At 35.8% G+C, this 18469-nt stretch overlaps 1 protein-coding gene across 13 annotated transcripts in view; it reads right to left on the reverse strand.

Moving 5' to 3' along the window:
- The window catches only part of CPNE8 (copine 8), an 86004-nt gene that overhangs the window by 48112 nt on the left and 19423 nt on the right, over positions 1-18469 (reverse strand). For 9 of the 13 annotated variants that reach the window (XR_011723960.1, XR_011723959.1, XR_011723958.1 and 6 more), the window contains 3 exons: positions 9538-9641; positions 8288-8327; positions 5450-5526 (listed from right to left, as the gene is read on the reverse strand). Coding sequence is in view for 10 of the 13 variants with exons in the window: in XM_071733867.1 (XP_071589968.1) it covers positions 5450-5526; positions 8288-8327; positions 9538-9641 (221 nt within the window). In the remaining 3 variants the exon portion in view is untranslated. The remainder of the gene's footprint in view (positions 1-5449; positions 5527-8287; positions 8328-9537; positions 9642-18469) is intronic. The other 4 variants (XM_071733875.1, XM_071733876.1, XM_071733874.1 and 1 more) reach the window with 1 other exon arrangement.

Raw genomic sequence — 18469 nt, forward strand, 5'->3', positions numbered from 1 at the left:
CTCATCCTTCTCATGCTAATATTGCTGAGGCATGAAAGGCCAGTCTGAGTAAATCTTACACATGCTGCTTCTCTTGAGAAGGCATTTAATTAACCTAGTAAACCAATAGCTAAAGAGAGCATTTCACTTACTTTGTATGACTAGATTTGTTTTCCAAGACAAATTATGCAGAGCAAATGTTGACCTCTGTACCTGGCCAGTCTGTAACATAAAGTGCAAGACTCAAGTATGATCTTGACCAAAAATTCTCACAGGATAAAAGGATAAAAGGTAGTTCACTACCACACTGTAAGAAAGAGTCTTCTGAAACAGATGGCTTCAAATTCAAATCTCTTAATGGTGTGACAGAGAGGGAGGTTCAGGAAACATCCTTGTATCTGCTAAACCAAAAACCACCAGGTTTGTTCCTCTTGTGCTGAAGAGGTAAAATGCACTGGTGCTTGTAAGACAAATGAAACCACAAGTCTTGCCTGTCACAAAGCTGTGGAAGTTAAACATGTGCATGTGTGTATCTTCACTTTTGTAATCAGCACAATGGTTAGTAGCAGGTTATACATCTGCCTGCTTGAAAGACCTCCACAATAGTTACCCTCTAGGTCTGAGATGCTTTACATTCATTTTAATGAAGAACAAGAGTATCCTTTTGTGGTAGGCTTTGTAAGAAAACTTTCTCTGGTGATATAAAAATCTGACTGAGAGTTGGCCAGCTCATGGCAGCTATGGAGTCTTGAATCTCAGGAGGCTTTTGTAAATGTCAAAAATAGATAGATCTGAAATTTGAACTTCAAGTCTTTCTAATTTTAATTTTGAAAGAATGTCAAGAGCTTACTTGAATGCCAGTCATAGAATGGAATTCAAGTTTCCCAAGCTGCTTGAATAAAAAAAGTTCTACTGCAGTAGGGTAGATGATTGGGACTAACTAGCACTGGCTATCTTCTTTATACATCCATTGGCAGAAAACAGAAAAGGCAAAATATTAATGAACTTCAAAAATCCTGTGAAAAGAAAAGCTCTGTGACTTCAAGTGATAAATCATAAAGAACATTCAAGTTACATGAATGTGAACTTGACTTTGTAATGAGAAAGATAAGTTCAAAGTAGTAAATATCCTTAGGAATAGAAGACAATATTGTCAATTGAATTACTGTTATTTGAGTATTCAGAGACAATAAAATGTCTATAAGCAAACAATCTTGAAATGTAATGGTTTAATGAATAAAATAAGACAACAAATGTCTCCTAGATACCAACGTATCCAGACCTTAGAGTCCAGAGGGAACAATCAACCAGGCACAGTTGTCTAGCCACAGCACTGTCAAAAGCACCAGTGACAAAATGGGAAAAGCTGGTAAATAGTCATTAACAAATACCTACCCACCACACGTATACAAAAATGAAGGTATATTTCAAAATCTTTCAGGGGGACAACTGCTTTGCATCCATTTAGTCACTGCCATGCAACACAGCATCAGAAGTCACACCTGAACAACACTTGTTTAGGCAAGAGAAAATGTACTAGACAGGCCCACACAACTGTGAAATAACTGTAATACCTTTTTTCCATATAATCTTCACTGATATCTTTTCCTTTCTCACAGCTCATTTCAAACTTTAAACTTCATCTTTTACTCACTTTAGATTTCACTTAAGCTGTAACAAGTGATAACAAACTGCTAAATAATTTTATTCTACTTTTTCAAGATAAATTTCAAGAGTTTTCTCAGGAAAAAAAAAAGAAAAAAAAAAAAAAAAAGGAAGAGTAGCTTGCTGAATAATCTATCACTTTGAAGACAGGAAGAACTATAAAGGCCTTCAGGAAGTCAGCAAGATTTCCCTTACTAAATATGGGTGTCTTCAAAGTCAACACCTTTCTCTGACCAAGTCAGCACAGGCTTCCAGGAGAGTCAACAGCCAACCAACAATAACCAGAACAGTCAATGGTGCTGCAGCCGTGCAATTGACTGTGGCAATTAGCATAGGTTAGGCCTAGTAATAAGTGAGGTTTTATTTTAGTACAAGTAAACAAAACAGGGCCAACCTCTTGTCCTGATTGACAGGTCTTGCCCATGATGCTGAGAATCTCTTGGGACAGGCCTGAGCTGGGCAGGGGCTGTTCTTTTTTTTTTTTGGGTTACTGGACTTCCCCAATATCCTTTGTACTTCTTTGCACCTTTGTGGGTGTAAAAATAGGTGCGATTCCAAGGGGCTGATAGCCCCTTTCTCCTGGAAGCAGGCAGGGAAATCTATTATTGGGATTCCCCCACCTGTCATTGTGGCTCTTCTTTATTTTGCAGTCAAGTTTTTAATCATGTAACATAACATGCCTCCTCTATTATACCACTTATACTTGCCCTCAAGCCTATCTCCTGAACAGGTTTTTAAAAGTTTAATATCCACAATGGGATTAAGAGGAGAATCACAAAACACTGTTGTCTAATAACCACAATACTTGCTGGAGTTAACCAATTTGTCTGATGGTATTAGATACATGAAAAGCTGAACAGCTGATTTCTTACTGCTTGCTGGAGGAGCACCGGGGGGGGGCAGATAGGTTTCAGAAATTTGTTAAAATTGGCAATTTCCTACTGTTTCACAGTAGCCATAATCTATTACACAGTAACTTAACACTCATAATACTGATGCAGTCAATTTAAGGGTTTTGGGGATTATTTTTGGGGTGGGGGGTGTCAGCGGATTTTTTTGTTGTTGTTTGGGGTAGTTGTTTTTCAGGTTTCCTAAATAGTGTCATGTTTTATACAATATGTATTTTTTTGAAGAGAACTGAAATTGGAGGATAGCTTAAAAGCTAAGGTTCATCTGCAAACATTGATGACAAAAAAAAACCTGGCACAGTTTTAGTGTTCACATTTTGAATACTACCTTTTTCTGGGTAGTTTTTCAGGATACTTTAATAAGTGATACAATGCAGTACTATTATTTCTAACACATATTATGTTACTGTGCTCACAGGTGTGATTTTAAGTTTAAATACTGTGTCTTTAAGTGCTTTCCTAATTTATGCTGCAGATACTGAAACCTTCCTCACCTGCAGAGTTAAAGAATTTATTTACCCTTAAAACTAAGTAGCTCCCAGTGCTCCCACCAATACAGAGAAGGGAAATAATAAAGAACATGTAGAGATATTAATAGATCTCTATGTATAGGGTAATTAAACCCCTGATTTAAAAATAAACTCTGTAAAAAGTACAGGTGTAGTCCTTGGGGAGGGAAGGTGAGGAGAGATGGAGAGATTGAGGGGGGGTGGCAGGAAGGAGTACTCAAGACTTGTCATAAAGACTGAGTCTTTAAAAACAGTGATCAGGTGAGTGATCTGTATGTGGAGCCCCTGAAATTCAGCAAAGATGCATTTATTACTGACCTCAATTCTGAATTTTTAAGAGAATATGAATCATATTGTTAAAAGATGTTGCAGCAGTACTGATCACAGCAATCATGGGATTCAGCAAGTGAGCTAACATATTTGTTACAAATCAATTTGAATCATCTGCAGTTGGCTGAAAATACAGGAAACTAAATAGCAGGCTTGTTTTGATAAAACACTAAGTGAAAATGGTTTGCAAAGACTTCAGGTTTTTTCCTTTTATTCAGTTTTTCAGCATGAAGTGTATGATAAATGAGTCTTGCTGAATAGCTGAAATTTACCTTTGTACAAAACCCATGATTAAAGAATGGCATTGGAAGCAAGACATTTACAGACAGAACACAGACAAGTCAAATGGGCTGGAAGGGCATAATCACAGGAATGCCTCCCCACAAAGCAGTGCTAGCCAGCCCCTTGCATTTATGATTCCAAAGGATTTGTTTTTGATATGGATACATCTCAGAAATTAAATTAGATTAAATCCCATTAAATATTTTCTGAACATACAACAGAATTAAAATTTACCATAGTTTTTATAATGGACATATTTTTTTAACCTAATTTTAGTCTTTGTGATTTCATAAGGCCTCAGATCAAACTGAAGGAAAACTATTTAAATTCTCCTTAGGTTTATCAATTTAAATGGTATGTTCTGAACCATTATTTCATCCAAAAAGAGTTCTAGAGACAACCTGAAATTATTTTTGTCATGAAAATAGAAAACTTCAGATGCTTCTCCAAGCTTGCATTGAAATTGTAAAAACTTCAGAATTTAATTGGATTCAAGCATTTCAAAGAGTTTTCAGGATGACAGCTCAACACTTCAATGTTCTGGAAAGAGAAAATGATAGCTATTGTATGTGGGTTTCCTTGAAACTGGCCACTGTTTCCACCAAGATGAAGTTTAAGGTCACCACCACAGAACATCACCATGCTATTTGATGCCAACCAGAGAAATGCTTTAAAAATTATTTTACCTAGGACACTAAGTTCTCTACATAAACAAGAAAAATGCTCTAATAAAATCCAGGGAAAAAGGGTACCATTGATATATTTTGGACAAGGATAATAAATACTGTCTTCTGAGGTTTTTCACAGGACTTCAAAACTACTACTTAACTGATGTTTCATTATGAAGTTGACAGGTAAAGGATACAAGATGTACATGAAAAGGTAATTAGTTTATAAACCATAAAAAACACTAAGTACAGATATTAAAAGGTCACCTGAGTAACAGAAATGGCTCATTACATCAAATACATACACAGAAGAAAGCTATATTGGAACATATTTCTGAAGATTTTCCTATCAGATTAATAATACAGTATTCACAGAACTTAAGACGGGTTTTTGTACTTTGATACCATAATAGTATCTAAGTACATTCTGTATTTTACAAACTGTTTTTTTACAAACTGTTCTAGTTCATCCAGAGGTTGTCTCTTCTTAATTGAATACAAAAGCAGAGTATGTGCCTCACCAGAGTTTGGCCCAGAATAATATAATGCTTGCAAAGCCTGAAAACAATCTTCCTTTATAAGAAAATCAGTGATGAAGAAAAGTAAATGAAGAAATAGAAAATAGAAAAAAATAGAAGAAATAGAAACAGAAAATACTTAATTCTCTGGACTGCCTCATCGTTTGAGAATTGTAGATTGTGAAAACTAGAAATACAATTAGCAATGTTGGATTTGAAACAATGAGGGTTTTCTTTCCTGATGCTTGAAGAAAAGGCAATAAATATTTACGATGCTAATTTGCAAACTAAAAAGAAAAACATTTTTAAGATTAGTATACTCAAGCTTTTTCTAATGTAAGATATAATGCAGTTGGCAAAAATGCTGGATGAGTTAATTCCTTTGCTAAATGTTCAAATGGAAACTTAAATTACCATAATCTGTGAAGAAAGACTTCTATTGTACCTAACAAAGTTATTCTCTCTTAGAGAACATGTCTGTCAACTCTGTGTATCAAGATACCTCACAGCAAAAAAACCCCCAGAATGCTCACCTTATTAAACAGTACGTATCCATCCCTCATCCAACATTTCCTGAATGGCATACTTACACAATTGGTTTTTCCAGTCTGCTCCCCTGTGATCCAACTATTTCCCCCAGTGTACAAAACATTTGTCCCAAAAAATCCTGTAAATCAGTAACATAAAAACTTTACATTCATATTTCACATTGGGGAAAAAAAATTAGGTTTCTCATTTATCTAGACCGTTCGCTATTGTAGAACACATTATGATGAACATAGTATCTTAAGAGTAATTATGCAATCATAAAGCAGACTCACTGTTCCATATTTTACATCATGATAACATTTAAAGAATTCATTTTAATGCACTCCACTTTCACTTTGCATTTTATATCAACAAAAATCAAACTAAGATGGAAAAACATTAAAATTGTTGGAAACATCACTGGTTTTTTACCTTCTTTAACTAGGGTATTTTAATCAATTTCTCCTTTGTGAAAAGATTCTACATGGGTTCTGTGAACTTCTTGGAAATTAATTATGTTGGCAGAAATTCAAGCCTGTGCAGGATTTGTATGGGCATCCTGGATGCACAACTCTTCACAAGCATTGCTTTAATCACAGATTTTAATTTTTTATAATTTATCTACACTACTAAGAATCAGCTAATTTTCACATTATATCTCCCTATAACATAAGTCCCTTGGGAGGCAGTCCTGAAGGGCAAAGGGGTTCCAGGAGGGCTGGACATTCTTCAAGAAGGAAATCTTAAAGGTGCCAGAGCAGGCTGCCCCTGGATGCCAAAAGACGAACTGGCAGGGGAAAAGCCTGGGTTGGCAGAGAACTTTGGATGGAACTTAGGGGAAAAAAAAAAAAAAAAAAAAAAAAAGAAAATTTATGGCCTTTTGAAGGAGGGACAGGCAACTCTGTATTTTTCATTTGTTCGTTTGTTCATATGATTAATTCCTATTAGTTCCACGGTCTGTTATTAATGGCAAATATTCGTTTTTCTGTTGTTTTTTTCTTAAATCAGAAAGTTACCATAAATATTAAGTTTATGGTTAACCTAAACCATAAACAGAAAGTCTGATTTCAGGTAGCCAGTTTTAAAAACAGTACTACAGAGAGCTACAATGGCAGCACTGTCTTGTCTGGTTACTTCATACATCCATTACAGAACTTGCTTAATTTGCCTCTCATTTTTCAAAAACTAAGTCGAAATGAAACTTCTTCAGGTTGACTCTTTTTTTCATCCCCCCAAACTTTTCAACTATTACATGACACTGCCCAGTAACTCCAAAGGAATAGGTCAACAGCTATTTTTATGAAGAGGGAAGATCTTCTACATAAGCTGCCTACAACACCTGAGCAGTCTTGCTATTTAAATTTTTCATAGCTTGAAAAATTTTTTATAGGCCTGACATTTTTTAAAAACACTGAGATTCCAGTACATGGATACAAGCAAAACTCTGATCACTTTCCACCTACTCACTGCCTGAATTCTTAAGAGCTATGGGAAAGAGATGCAGGAATTTGGCAGGAAACAAAATAAACCAGTCCAACCTTGAGCACTTAGGAAATGACGGAAATTAATTGCTTCGTGTGGTTTAGAAAGACATTTCCAGCTACCATCTTTCACATGGTACTCAGAGCTGTCATCATCTTCATGTGCATAATACTAGGTGGCATAATTTAGATGTCTTCAACACAGACACAAAAGTCTACACCAACTTGTAAAGATTTCCTCTTAAAGACAATGGAGGGAAATAGGTATTTCTGATGTTCTGATGTCTAAAGAATAAAATTTCCCTCCACAACTGAAGATTCCAGGAAATGGACACTGTTTAAAAAGCAGGATCTAATGCAACCAAGTATGCTTAGCCTGTACTAATTAGAATGTATGTAGGAGGTACATCCATAATCCAAGATCTACCTGAATAGTCTTCAGAAGAACATTGGTTTGTTTTCTCACTAGTATGTCCTTTTTTACCATGGGCTCAGCAAGGTAGTCAAACCTTCAATTTCTGTTCCAGTAATCAAACAATTAAATCTAGGCTATATATTTGCACAGATCTTTGCACTTCCATGGTGGCTACCTTACCTTCTATCTTATCTTTTTTTCTTAAAACTTAATTAAGTGGTTTTTGTACAAAGAAGTACACTTTGAGGAAAAAATAGAGGAACTCAGATGAACTTGTTACTATAGAAGTCCAAAAAATCTTGGGCAGATGTCAGGATGAGGCTTCATCCTTGCTGAGGATAGCATAGGGAAGACTTCTGTTTTTCTGCATCCTCCTAGCTGGCATTGCAGTTATTCAGACTACTATGATGAAATACACAGAAAAGTTTTCCACGGGCCTTACAGCTTTACAGGGATGATCTAACTGGAAATCAATGGCTAGAAGTCTTATCTTTCCACTGCAAAGCACACACAGACACAAGATTCCTTTGATTATTCTCTTTTTCTTGTCTCCAGATTCTTAAAGGTTCTTATACCAAACCCTTCCTCTGTATTTATTTAAAAAATTCTCTGAGAAGCCTCTGAATTCTACTCCTGCTTCTTTAAATTTTCAAGTAACTATTAAATCCTTTCCCTTTTGAGATGATATGAGCATAGAAGGTTTCTACTATTATTAACTAGGACACAATCAAAATATGTTTACAGTTTTTTGGACTCAGAAGTATCAACAAAAACCAGCATATCACATATTTGAAGATGTACAGATGTGTGGCTAAACATGCCCATTACAGGAGGAATGTCCCATTTTTAAATTATACCCGGGAGCATTGTATAAGTTATTAAACACAACACAAGCACTATATTTGTCTCTATGCAGCTAGTATTTCAGTTAAAAGAAAATTAACATATTTAGGAAAGTGTAGGCATTTCTGCATAAGAAGGGATAATAGGGAAAGAAAACTTACATGTTTTGATAGGTTAGGACTTTTTGAGTCGACATCGTAGCTGGAAAGAAAAAAAACCCAAAAGTTATATCAGAGTTACCAGACAAGGTAAATGTAAAGAAACAAAAAATCTAGCAATTTTCGTTTCAACATGTGAAATTTACACTGATAACTGAGTGGAAGTCTCACCAATCAGGAAGGCAAATTGAATCATCACAGATGATGCTAGCTATATTAAGTGAAATAATTTTCAATGAAATGCAGATTCTGATATTCCTGTTTGAAAAATGAAAGCTGCCTAAACCCAGAAGAATAATTAATCTTAGAAAACAAATTAACTTGTAAATTATTTTGTTAGATAACATCTCAGTAATTTGACTAAGTAAATAGAAATAAATGACAGTACACTAACTCACTTTTAATATGAGTGTCTCTTGTTCTTTTCAATTTACCATAATCTCATTCTTCCTACATTAGAAACAGTTATTTAGTTCAGAATAGACCTGTGTCAAGGTAATGCAGAACAGCAGCTGAAAACAGTCACAGCTTTCTGATAAGTACCAAGTATGTTTGATATTTACAGCTTTTTGTAAATAAACAAACAGGAGTCCATTTCTCTGAGTAAACAAAGAAACTAATAGGAGACCGTATTTTCCCTTCCAGGTCCAACTCCTTTTCAGAGAAAACTTATCCAGAAGTTCTTCACAGACATTTCTTTCTTTGTCCAGACTAAGCCTACCTTTCTCTTTGGTGGTTCATTTTGTTTCATATTTTGTTCATACCTATTATCCTACAAGGAGCAAGAGGCAAACAAATCAAGATTCCTACATAGCTCCAACTGTCAAAAGCCATCTACTTCTAGAAGAACTGCTTTCTTTTTAGAATCTTATAATTTAATATACGTAGATGCATACTGACATATATTTTAGAACAGAAAATTTTGGCTCTGTACTATTTACAGAATTTTTTTTTCTGGACAGTGTGTCCATACCTGCTTTATAGGCTGTGCTGCAAGAACATTTTAACATCTTGACATCCTTACCTTTGTCACTATTTTCTAAAAATAATGTTTCTTTTCTAATAATAATTGTTACAAAACTCAGACATTATTTGATATAAACTTATTTCTGAGGAAGCAACGCTAAATCAATAATGTTAATTCATGTATTCCATGTAAATATATACTGTCTCTTTTCAGCTTAATTTTATACTGGACATGTTTAGTATGTTTACAGAGGCTGCAATAATAAAGTCAAAGACAGCTAACTTACAAATCAAATCGCAGATTCTCTCTCTCTTCAAAGAAGTAGTCCATTATAAACTTCCTTACAAAATCTGGATTTAAAGTATTATCAATTACTTCTGTTCTTCCAAACTGTAAAAAAAAAGCATAAGCTTAAGCCACACACTATCATTATGTCTAATTAAAGAGACTGACAACACCAGCAATATATGAAATAAAAGAGAGCCTGTAAGAAATTCTCTTAAATAGATTCCATGAAAGAAAATTACTTTGTCCACATTAATAGATCAGTTATCTGTAGATGAAGACAGACTAGCAGAAGACTTAAAATTTCAGTATAGGGTAGTGCACACATTGTATCCTATTACCTAAACTTTATACACATCAGCTCCCAAAGCTGATCAGAATCCACAAAAATTTGGGAAATAAATTCAGTTACATAAAAATCCATTGTGTCCTCAAACAAATAACAGCAGCAACTTAAAGCTTGCATATATTGCTTATTTCAGATAACTTTAAATATTAAGGAACATAGCCCTTCCAATAGAAGTGTATAATTTTTGCATTATCCAGTTCCTGTTTCAGTTCAGCTCTCTCATCATCTCTCCTCTCTCTGAGATTTCTGCAGAACATCTTTTCTTTCTCGTGTTTACAGGAAGATCCTCAGCTCAAGATGAAAATATTTTCATTTAAAAAAAATAAGTAACTTTTGACTGACTTCAGTTCACATAGAGATATAAAGACTGACTGTAAAATATCAGTGAGAATTTCATTGTTTCAGCTGTTCTTTCAGGATACTCAGATAATGAAAGAAAAAAGAATGAATTGTTACTTAAATGAGCATTTCATTTTGTCCTACACCTTGAGCATAGAGATATTTTTTAAAAGCTTTTTGACAGTTTGCTGAAAGATCTTAATTAAGAAGTCCCTAAAAATTGGAATTTGGTAATAAAGACTTGAATGACTCAGAAGACTGCCAATTCCTTCATTTACAGGTCTCAACTAAATCAATAAACATGGATAAATAAAGAATAAACCTTTTTGCAATTTAAGATTGAAAGATTAAGATTGAAAGATTAAGTATGAAAGGACAGAGCATACTCAACTACCCCTTCCTCTCAAAACTAAGCAATTTCCTTTCACTGCTTGATTATTAAAACAAAATACTAAAGGGCTCCAGTCACATTATCTGTGTGCTTTAAAAAAACTCCCTTACTATCAGCAACTCTTTTTTCTCCTTTAAGTGACTGTGCATGTGTGCATTGAAGCTGCAGGGACTGACTCCCAGCACCATTCATTCACATAGATCTTATGGAGAAATGAGCCTATATCTAAGAAGGTGACTGATTTGCAAGAACCAACTACCCACCCAAAGGTCTGAGGTACATGAAGTTGTTCAACGAAAGTTATAACATCTTCAAGACACAGCTCTATAATCTCAGGAAAAGGCAAAATCCTCAGAAGTGATAAAGTGATGATTTGCATCTTTACAGTGTTCTTGAATCCTGTTAGGTACCTTAACTTTGGCTATGCTGTGAGATGTTCAACTGAAAAAGTCTTATTTAGAGATCTCCATATTCCATTACTTCTTATAAAAGACAGAAGCAAAACTATTTTCCTGATGAACAAACACCATCTCCAAATAAAAAGGCAAAAAACTTATAAATATTTAACATGTAGTGTCAATGGACATACTCCTTTTCCAAGACTACACGTAATTTCTTAAAAACTAGAAGGAATGATTCCCTGGTCTCACTGGAACCAAGAGTACGTACTAAGGTACAAATTGTTTAGAAAACAAGTTTACTTATTAGCAATCACTATATAATGTCAGATCTCCTAAGCCAAAGCAATAGCTATGAAAGGGGCAGGAGGAATTTCCAAAATCTCTCCAGAGTGATGAAGATACCAAACATTCAAAGTAAAATCCTCATCTCTTGAGAGGACTATCACAGGATGCACAGCATACTGGAAACAGAACAGAACATGAATGAATAATTTGATCCTTACAGTTTGTTTTGAATTTAAAAAGTAAGTCTGTTGAGAAATGATCCAAGGTATGGCCTAAAATGTCAGGATAAAGTTGATAAGCAGAATGCTGTAAAAAACCCTCTCTTAAACCAACACCAGTGACTACTATGGTCAAGCAGTCATCAGTAAGAATCAATAGCAGTGGTAGAAAATAGTAATTTCTATGGGAATAAATACTGGAATTTTAATGACTGGAACACTTGTCTGGACTAAAGGGCCTTCTTGTCCCTTCTGAATAGTAATGTTCAAATTTTATGTACCTTCAAAGTCTCCAATCAGTTTCCAGGTCAAATAAATCTCAATGTTTATAAATAAAATCTCCTCCTGTCAGCTGCATGTTTTGAAACATTCAACAGTGTTGGGAGCCAGGAAAACTGAAAGCTAGAACAGCTGATAAAATAAAATATGGAGCAGTATTTAAGCATTTAGTACCATCTGAGGGTATGCACTGAAATCTTAAGGTATCCTCCAACACAAGTCAATAAATAGCTGTTAATCAGACCAGGAATGAGAAATGAAAACAATGGGGCCATAAGGACCATCTGTTTTGCAGTTCTGACCAAGAATATATCTCATCTATGTATTTTTTTTCCTCTCAACTGTCCTGCTTCTTACATTTGCACTATTACACAAACTGTCCAAATTCTCTCAAAGAATAGAATCAGCTGCATAAAGAGATTTAGCCTTATTACTGAAATCTGCTAAGCACTGACTTCTCTAGAAGCAAAGGACCCTGTACCTTCAAAAAGAAGATCCAAGGATGGCTGCACTCTAAGTGTCAAAGCTATCAGAAGCACACCAATTAAATAAAGAACATGTATTAAATTCTGGTAGTCTCTTAAGCTATGACAAATGTAATGTATGACACACACATACAAATATATCCATGAAAACATCTCCTAGCCTGTGCAGATTCAAGTAGTAAATTGTCCTGGGAGATTCCTTGATCACGAAGCAAGAAAAGAAAGATAACCAAAGTTCTTCAAATCCTCAGATTAGGACAAGTTTGAAGGAGAGTAAGAGGATCTTCAATCATGTGGGACCTGCACTTCTATACACATGGAAGACATGGAAAAACAAAGAACACAGAGAGTTGTGTCCTAAGAAAGTTTACTTCCTGCTGTCAAAGTCATCATTAAAATTGAAAGGCACAGACCCAAAATAACTAAGTGAGCTCAGAGCATAATTTGTCAAAGAGTTCATTTAGGGGCACTAATACCTCTTTTGACAACCCCCTGGCTTGACACTTTCATAAACATATCCTTTTCTGACAGTATGATCCTTCTTGAAATAGTAAAAGCAGTTTGCACAACAGAAGGATTTACTTGACTTCAGAAAATCCATTCAGAGGAAAATAAAATTTATGGCTAAGGAAAATAGACAAGAATCATAAAATACTCGAGGTTGGAAGGGACCTCAGAGACTTTCCAGTTCCACCTTCCTGCTCAAAACAGAATCAGCTAAAGCAAGTTGTCAAGCCAGGTTTTGAGCCTGTACACAGCCTCTTTGTTCAGTATGTTCCGTTATAAGATCATCTGCATAGTAAAAACATTTTTTGTCTTATATTTAAATATTATTTTCTGTATTTAAGTTTGTGCCCATTGGTTTTTGTACTTTCAGCATAGCTGAGAAGACTCTGGTCCTCTTTACTGCCTCACATAAGGTATTTATAAACATGGGTAAAATGTAAGCCTTTTCCCAGGCTGAACAACTGCAGCTCTCAACCCCCCCCTCATGAGTTACTCCAGTCCCTTTAACATCTTAGTGGCCCTTAAACTCTCGCTGGAGAGGGAGACACAGACACTCACCTAAGACAAAAACCCAGCTTATTTATAAAGTCTTGTGGACTCTCTCAGGCAGCTCAACAAAGACAAATTCAAAGTTCTGTACTGGTACTGGGGACTGAGTGGTGGTGTTAGAGCTGTGCAGAAAAGGTCTTGGTGCAGCCATGAGGGCTTAACAACACACTGGGTTGTACTACGGCCAGCACAGCCTCCAGATCAAAGGCAGAAATTATTCCACCTCTATTTGACACATGTGCCACCACCTGGAAACTGGGTACAGTCTGGGGCTCTAAATATAACTGAACCAACAGACCCTACGAGAAAGAAAAAAACCCAATCAGCAGCCTGGGACACACAACTGGAGGAAAAGCAAATGGAGTTCAATTTGTTCAGCTTGGAGAAGAGGTTTAGGAAAGACCTTTTTCCACTATCATGCACCTGCATTATACAAGACAGAGAGTTCACAAAGAACACAACAGAAGGACACAATAGGCAAAAGTTGTAACAAAGGAACCTATGAAGGGATACTGGGAAACACTCTTTCAGAATGAGTGATTAAGCACTGGAATGGGTTACCCAGAGAGCTGTGCAGTCTCTGCCATTGGCAAATTTCAGACCTTAGCTGGGAATGGCCCTGAGAAGCCTGGCTTAACTTTGAAGCTGGCTGTGCATGGACCAGGATGATAAACCAGACACAGCAGATGAGCAGAAGCATGGGTAACACAGAGGTTCCTTTCACCTAAATTAATCCCTGATTATGTCATGAAATGTCTTTACATCATTATTTTGTATCTCAGATTTTAAGTTTTATAATTTTACTTAAAAAGATCTATGTATGAATTTGAAGGAAACATTACTTCAAAATTAAAAAAAACTGTTACAAAATGGAAGCTAAATGTCAGTTTTACTTTTCTAAAACAGTAAAATACCATACATTTTCAAGTACTTTTTTTCTCTTCAAACCTGCATTTTTTTCAGTAAATAATATTTCACTTTACTCTATAACCATATTACACTTGGGAAATCTTTCAGACTTGATTTAAAATGCATGAAAGAAGTGTATCTGTAAAAGAAGATAAATATGGAAAGTGCTGATGATTAAATCACACTGAGACCAGAGAAGGTGTAACAGGATGCCAGTTATACGGTTACCTCTATCTCTCATCAGTTATACTGAAATTGTTACAGAACTCAAAAGATTTAATTCAGTGGCACTAAAAACTCTAAATTATTTTTTTTTTCAATTGAGGCTTCAGTTTTTACTCTGTCCCCTCTTTTTGAAGGGCTCCACAAACAATTTCTCCACATTAAACTCATACAATTCATTATTTAACTGAGAAATTACTATTAAAATTTATAGATTACACTAAAATGCTGGCCTCTAAAAATCAGTCTACATTTTTCAGCTTACCAAAGTATCATCTTTTAAAATCTGTTTTCCCAATTTTCTATAAACCTTTTTAAGCACAACAGGCTATTTCTATAATCCAGTCACTTATAGCTAGTTACACAGCTGCTCATTAATTAGTTCTCCACATGGCCTAGTTTTATCACCAGCAGGTGTGTAAAGCTAAAATCTTTACATAGCCAACAAGCAAGTACTTCTAAAAATATCATTCAGGAGAATAACAGAATCAATTTAACTATTCAAAGGAAAATCGACATTCAACAAAGAAAGTCAAGAACCGTGACTTTTCTGGACTTCCTGAGATGGACTGTCTTTGTCACCTCATAATGCAAGCTCTCCTGGTAGAAGGGGATTTTTAAATTTTTTCATTTATTAATGATGCTGTTCCAATAATTAACCACACCCATTCCGAAAAAGAAGTTCTTGTTTCTTGCCTGATTATTCTTTCACTTCCTTTTCCAGCTTTTGGATCTTTCTATATACCTTTGTTACAAATGTTCTCCATTACGAAATTTATGGTCTTAGTGTTGATATTTATAGCTGATTATAATTATCCTTAATTTACTCTTTAGTTAGGAAAATAATTTGAGCTTCAGTTTTTCAGTGTAACGTTATTTAATCTTACAAGAATTCATTATTTTTAACTCTAGTATGCCTTTTGAAAGACAGACTTGTCTTTTAATCTTTCTTGAAATGTGAACCTAGTATTCTGTTACAATTCTAGGACACTGAAGAACTAAAAAAATGGTTTCATCTATCAGTAGGTTCTTGGCTCTGATCTAAATGGCTTTTGAAAATTCTTCAGAAAGCTCCAGGTAATACTCTTCATTGGAAAGTCACTGCACAAAATGGTATGTGAACAGACAACAAAAGATAATCCCCTTCTCAGAGTTTGTAATCTAGCTTCACTGCAGGCCAACAGAACAAATAGGAAACTTGAACTATGGAGAAATAAAGGCAGCACCAACCAAATGAGCCTGGTATAATAATGATTAAATCTCAAGTAATTTAATTGTCTCAAGTAATTACATAAGTCACCAGAAAACAAAAAATTCACAACTGCCATCTCCATCCTAGAAAAAGCATGGTCAAAAAATATTCTGCAGTGTGTTTGTTCCATAAGAAGTATAATGCTTTTGATATATAAACTCACACCAATTATCAGAAAACCCACAACATTCCTCTAGCATGCATGCAGGTCCTCATATGAAATCTGTATGTACTTCATGGATGCATGATGTTGATTTCTATGTAAACCTCTTTTAACTGATAGTTGTACTTTCATCAGTATTTAAAATTCAGAAGAGATTCCTCATTTTTCTGTGCTTTTGCTTCTTTCAACTAACTGTTGCCTTTGAAAGAAAACAACTTCCTTGAAAATGTGTTTTTATTTCAACTGTCTTAATTCCTTTAAGCAGTTGATTATTTCAAGAAATCTGCCAGAGAACACTTTCCAATGAACTAAATACCATGCAACAACAAAATTTATTCTTTCTTCATCACTGCAGCAGCATAGAATTCTTCCATACTCTCCATCCTTTGCTTCCACGTAGAGAAACTATTTCTATTAACATGCCACAAACTGCAATCCTATTTATGCCAGGTCCATCAGCTAAAGAAGATATAAGCTATTGTTCCAAAGAAACTTCACCAAAACTCTAAAACCCCCCAAATCTAAATCCCAATAGTTCTTGATTATAAAACATCTAGCCTTTGTCATTTTTATTAAGACAGCCTTCAAAATATACAAAGGAGACTCATAGCCATGTTTCATTATGGTTCAAAACATAATCACTGGTGGATGCTGCAATGAAATGCTTACCTACCAGACACAAGGAAGTGAATCAGTCAGATTATCATGGAATCACTTAGGTTGGGCAAGACCTTTAAGATCATCAAGTCCAACCATTAAGTTAACACTACCAAATCCACCACTGAACTATGTCCCTAAGCACTACATCTACATGTCTTTTTAAAATCTCCAGCGATGGTGACTGTTCCTAAGCTCAACAACCCTTTTGGTAAAGAAATTTTTCCTGATTTCCAATATAAACCTCCCCCGGTGCAATTCAAGGCCATTTCCTCTCGCCGTTGTTTGCTACTCGGGAAAAGAGACCAACACCCACGGTGCTACAACCTCTTTCAGGTACTTGTATAGAGCAATAAGGTCTCCCTCCTCTTCTTCCCTGAGGAGAAGGTCTTGAGGGTGTTGGCTGATGAGAAACTCAACATGAGCCAGCAACATGGGCCTGCAGCCAAGAAAGCCAACTGTAACCTGGGCTACAGCAAAAGAAGCATGGCCAGGAGGTCAAGAGGGGTGGTTCTCCTCCTCTACTATGCTCTTGTGAGACACCACCTGGAGTACTGTATCCAGTTCTGGAGCCCCCAACACAAGAAGGACATGGAACTCTTGCAGCAAGTCCAGAGGAAGGCCATAAAGATGACCAGAGGACTGGAGCACCTCTGCTATGAAGACAAGCTGAGAGCTGGGGTTATTCAGCCTGGACAAGAGAAGGCTCTAGGGAGACCTTGTAACAGCCTTCCAGTACCCTGATGGGAGCCTTCAAGAAAGCTGGGGAGGAACTTTTTATAAGGGCATGAGAGTGACAGGACAGGGGGAAACAGTTTCAAACTGGGAAAGGGTATATTTAGATATTAGGAAGAAATTCCTTAGTGTGAGGGTGATGAGATACTTGGAACAGATAGCCCAGGGAGGTTGTGGATACCCATTCCCTCAAAGTGTTCAAGGCCAGGAAGAATGGGGTTTTGAGCAACCTGGTGCTGTAGGAGTTTGAACTAGATGATCTTTATGTTCCCTTCCAACCCAAACCATCTTGTGATCCTGCATACAGAATTTTATTGAAAAACACAGTATTAGTGCATTCACCACTGAAGGCAGAAAAAGCACAAAGATATGAGATTACCCATCAACTAATCTTTTACCTCTCACCTTATTTTTTACAACTGGTATAAATATAATACACCACAAGCTAGAAAATGCAACCCTCACTCAGTTTCTCTGTCATATTAACCTCTGAATTTTGACTGCTGTAACAGCAGCTAAAACAGGATTCTACTCACTGAACCTTACATCTGACATATAGGTGTAGGCTTTTGCCAGTCACTTGTAGGCATTCATCTGATGTAATGCAGACATCTAAATTAGGTCTGATGAACTGCCCTCAGGATATTATCTTTTTTTCATTAACTTTAAACAAATAGTCAACTGAGTTGTAAATACCTATACCTTGACCTTCTCCTGACTGACAAGATAGAAATAATCATGTATGAGAAGAAAAAAAAAAGCTAGATTTTCTATCAACTGCCACATAAAAAGTCTGTTCTAACCCCTGTAGCTCCTAAACTGTCATATGATGAAATAACCACATGCCAAAGTGCATTGTGCAGACAAGACATTCTCTAATCAGTACACAGATAAAATGGAAGCAGTATTGTTGCACACTGACCTGTTCAGGTCATTCTGCTTTGGTCAAGGAGATAAAAAGGCAGAGGACAACACAAAGGTTCAAGGGGGTGACCCATTGAAGTTATTAGAAACTGGATCTGTTAAAATCAAGAATAGATGGAATCTTTCCATCAGTCCCCCAAATCACCTCAAAATGAGCATGTGTAACATTTTCTAAGGTGCTAATGTTTTAATTTTACTATCAGGACAATTATTATACTAAAAATGGTTAATTCTTATTTTAACAGTTGCACTAGAGAAGTGTGAAAAT

This window comes from Heliangelus exortis, chromosome 1 (assembly GCF_036169615.1).
Source record: "Heliangelus exortis chromosome 1, bHelExo1.hap1, whole genome shotgun sequence".
NCBI lineage: Eukaryota > Metazoa > Chordata > Aves > Apodiformes > Trochilidae > Heliangelus > Heliangelus exortis.